Source organism: Bison bison, unplaced genomic scaffold (assembly GCF_000754665.1).
Source record: "Bison bison bison isolate TAMUID 2011002044 unplaced genomic scaffold, Bison_UMD1.0 scf7180017851711, whole genome shotgun sequence".
In the NCBI taxonomy this organism is placed as follows: domain Eukaryota; kingdom Metazoa; phylum Chordata; class Mammalia; order Artiodactyla; family Bovidae; genus Bison; species Bison bison.
In genome coordinates this window covers 185166-189009 of record NW_011482284.1, presented here as the reverse complement: position 1 = coordinate 189009, position 3844 = coordinate 185166, and the positions used below count along the sequence as shown (strand labels likewise).

At 66.3% G+C, this 3844-nt stretch overlaps 2 protein-coding genes across 2 annotated transcripts; one reads left to right on the top strand and one right to left on the bottom strand.

Annotated features, from left to right (window-relative positions):
• Window position 1: 1 nt before the first annotated feature.
• On the top strand, window positions 2-940 carry SPSB3 (splA/ryanodine receptor domain and SOCS box containing 3; the record flags this gene model as incomplete). The annotated part of the gene is made up of 2 exons (XM_010851371.1): window positions 2-119; window positions 211-940. Coding segments are annotated over 2 exons (438 nt in total), but the record flags the coding sequence as incomplete, so codon positions are not given.
• A 100-nt stretch (window positions 941-1040) lies between these two features.
• Window positions 1041-3844, bottom strand: EME2 (essential meiotic structure-specific endonuclease subunit 2; the record flags this gene model as incomplete). Its single annotated transcript, XM_010851358.1, has 7 exons — window positions 1041-1601; window positions 1682-1871; window positions 2020-2135; window positions 2266-2359; window positions 2526-2617; window positions 3244-3336; window positions 3692-3844. Coding segments are annotated over 7 exons (909 nt in total), but the record flags the coding sequence as incomplete, so codon positions are not given.

Genomic DNA, 3844 nt, shown 5'->3' with positions numbered 1-3844 from the left:
CCATCACAAGGGTGACAAGACAAGCTTCTCCTCGAGGTTCGGCCAGGGCTCCATCATCGGCGTGCACCTGGACACCTGGCATGGGACGCTGACCTTTTTCAAGAACAGGAAGTGCATAGGTGAGGCTGAGACCTCCTGTGGCCCCAGGGAGCAGGGTCAGAGCCCCTGGGGGGCTGAGTGCCCTGAGGCTGTTCCTACCCCCCGCCCCAGGTGTGGCGGCCACACAGCTGCAGAACAAGAGGTTCTACCCGATGGTGTGCTCCACGGCGGCCAAGAGCAGCATGAAGGTGATCCGCTCGTGCGCCAGCGTTACCTCCCTGCAGTACCTGTGCTGCTTCCGCCTGCGCCAGCTGCGGCCCGGTTCGGGGGACACGCTCGAGGGCCTGCCCCTGCCACCTGGCCTCAAACAGGTGCTGCACCACAAGCTGGGCTGGGTCCTGAGCATGAGCCGCCAACCCCCGGCGCCCTCGCCCGCGGCCAACGGCCCCGAGCCCCGGCGCTGCCAGCGGAAGCGCTGCCGAAGGACCTAGCCTGCTCCCTCATCGAGGTCCCCGCCCCTGCCTGTGAACTGCCCCACGGCCGCCGAGGGGAGGACCGAGCTGAGGTTTGTCCCGCTGCCCCTCTGCTGCCTGAGGCTGGGACGGGCCTCGCTGTGGGGGCTCCGGGCTGTCAGCCCTGTGACCCCGAGACCCAGCCTGTCTGCTCCGGTGCTGGGCGTGAGAACAGCTGCTGCCCAAGTGCATCTGGGTTCAGGTCTGGGGGGCTGGCAGGGGAGGGGCTGTGGGGCTGTGGGCTGCTGCCTGCAAGGAGGATGCTCCTTGAGAGGTTGGCTCTCCCTGCCACCACCGGCCTCAGGTTTTTCTTAACTTGCTTTGCATGTTGTCAGCTCTGTTCCTCCTGTCTGAGGCTGAAAGCGACCATAATAAACTCTTAAGTCTGATGTCCAGCTGCCTATAGAACGAAGCGGGTCAAAGTGAGGCCTGGGGCTCACAGGTGTCTGCACTTGTCTCCTCTTGGGGCCTCACGATACCCTGGGGAGAGGTAGCCTGGTTTTCTCCTCCCTCTAAAGCTTGTCTTAAAAATGAAGGTGCTCCCCCCCAGCCTCCCAGTGATGGGAGTTTCCCCTGTGGGACCCGAGGCCCCTGCAGCCCTTCCTGCCAGTGCCAGCTGTCTACCAGCCCCTAGGCCAGGGTGCACACCTAGGGCATGTGAGCCCCGCCCCCTACCGTCTCTAGACCTTACGCAGGCGAGAAAAGAATTTCCACTTCTCCTCCCAGTTATGCAAGATTCTTCTCTGCTGCCCCCTCATCCCCCAGCTCGGGGTCAGACCTGACCAAGAGCCCGGGGTGTGGGGCGCACCACCCCCGTGGTTTCCCACAGGTCCCCCGGGCAGCTGTGTTCTCTCCTGCCTGCAGGCAGGGGAGGCGTGGTCAGGAGCCCAGGTCCAGCAGGAGGTCGGGGTCAGTGGTGGTCAGGAAGAGGCAGACGCGGCGGGAGAGGTCGGGCCCCACCCTGCGGGGCGGCACACCCTTGCCCGTCTTCACCGGGAGGTCGGCCAGCAGGCCCAGGCGCTCCTGCTCGGTGCCACAGGCCATGTACGCCTAGGGCGGGTGCAGGGGTGAGCAGCAGGCCTTGGGAGCCGGCCCCTGTACCCAGGGTCTGGGTGAGGGTGGGCACCCACCTGCTGCAGCAGGCGGGGGGATGGGAAGGCGCTGACAATGGCGTCGGCCACAGCCGGGCTGACGCGGTTGAACTGCCTGACCTGCCGCCACCAGGCCCGCCGCAGCCCCGTGCCATCTCTGGCCACTTGCTCGCCTGCCGCCCAGCGCCCAGAGGTACAGAAGGGGAAGGCCCCAGACTCCCGGGCCTGCCTGGGGAAGGGGTGCAGGGAGGTGCTAGAGGCTCCTTGCCTCTGCCGAGCACCCTGCCCCCCCCTCAACAGAGCCTGGGACCCCTCAGCCCTGGGACACCGCCGCTCCCGGCCCCCCAGCAGCTCCCAGAAGGGAGAGAGTCACGCACTTGAAGGGGCGCTGGGCGAGGGCCTTGGTGAAGGCACACACGTGCTGGCTCAGCTCCTGCCAGGAGGCTACCAGCAGCACATCCACGTTTGCCCAGAGCTGCAGGCGCACCAGGGCCTAGGTGGGAGTGACCGTGGTGTGGGGCACAGGGTTCCCCAACAACACATGCCCCCACGGGCCACACCAGCCCCGATGTGCCCTGGACAGCAGCCAAGGACCAGGCCCCAGGCCCACCTGACTGCCTCACCTCCTCCACCTCAGGCCAGCCGACCGCCACCTCGGCGCGAGTGACCGCTGGATGCTCTGGCTGCTGTGTCTCCTGGGCCCTGGGCTTCTGAGACCTGGGCAGATGGACCGTCCCTCTGGCCTCCCCCGACCCTCCTCCCTCGCCCAGAGCTGCCCAAGGGAGGGGGTCAGCTGTGACACCAGCCCCCAGAGCCACTCCGCCTTCCCCCTGAACCCTCCCGTCCCGGTGAGGCAGGCCAAGGGTGTCAGGGTGACCAGTACCACAGGTAAGCGTCCAGCCCAATGACAGCTAGGTGGGGACGGGCAGGGCTCTCAGGTGTGACCCAGGGCACAGGACAGGTCGGGCCACGTACCTGCAAGCCAAGGAGGCTCACCTGTTCCTCGGGGATGTGGCAGGTGGGGTCCACCGGCCAGCACCAGCTTGCAGGAAGCAGGGGAGCCAGCCCAAGAAAGACCCCTCGGTGCTGGGAGGGGCGGGATGGACTCCTCCACCCAGCCTGCTCTTCAGAAAACCAGCCCTGTGCTTCCCACAGGAAAGTCTACAAAAGTCCCCAGGCACATCCCAAGCACCTAGAAGACTTGGACTGAAAACCCCTCCCCATTCCTGGCCCACCTCTAACTAGCATAGAACAGGTGCTTGATGAACTGTGAACCCTGACGTCCAGGGTCTGGCAGAGGGTCGGACCTAAACACACTCTGGTGCAAACGTCAGCTGAGAGCAATCCCTATTTCTCCTCGCACCAGGAGGGGCTGGGTTGTGGGGTGTCACAAGGCCGACTGCACAGCCAGCCTGCGGCCCTGGTCGCCTGGCCCCCACCCGCAGTTGACCACCTAACTTCTGACTCAGGGCTCAAGAGTACCTGCCCTATCGTGGCTTCTACAGCCCAGCGGTTTCCCCCACTTCAGCCCTGATGCCCAAGGCAGAGCGCCCAGCCCTGCCATCTGCCGACAAGGCTCTTTGCCTGCTCCCCTACCGCACCTGGGTCAGCTGGAGGACGCCTCGCACAAACTCTTCGGGCTCCAGCAGCAGCAGCACGTGGGGCTCATCCTCAGCCCACACCTCAGGGGGCACCTGGGGAACATGGGGGGCGCTGCTGCCCACCCCAGGCCACAGTCCGGGCCCCCAGGAGTGCTGGGGCTCACACAGGTTCTCCCCGGACTGCTCTCCAGCCCAGCGTCCCGACTTTTACTAACACCGACCCAGAGTGCCAGGCGTCTATGCCTGCGGCCACAGCCTTGGACGGGCCGAGAGGGCCGGTCCCTCAGCGCGGCCCTTCCTTCAGGCTCTGGGTCCCAGCCTTGTACAGCCCGCTCCGCGACTCCCATTCTCAGTTCACTGCTCTGGGAAACGTGCCTCTCAGAGCAGCTCTGCCAAGTGAAACACCCAACCCAGGGCTGCACTCGGCCCCCACCCCCGGGACACTCACACCGCGCGGGCAAGGGTCTGGGCTCTCTCGGCTCCAGCGGAGGCTCCGCGCCGGGCGCTGCGGCTCCGCGCGGGGCTCACAGCCCAGGGCGTGCAGGGCCTCCATCAGGGTGTCGGCACCGGCGTCTTCCAGGACGGCTGGGACGGGGCGCAG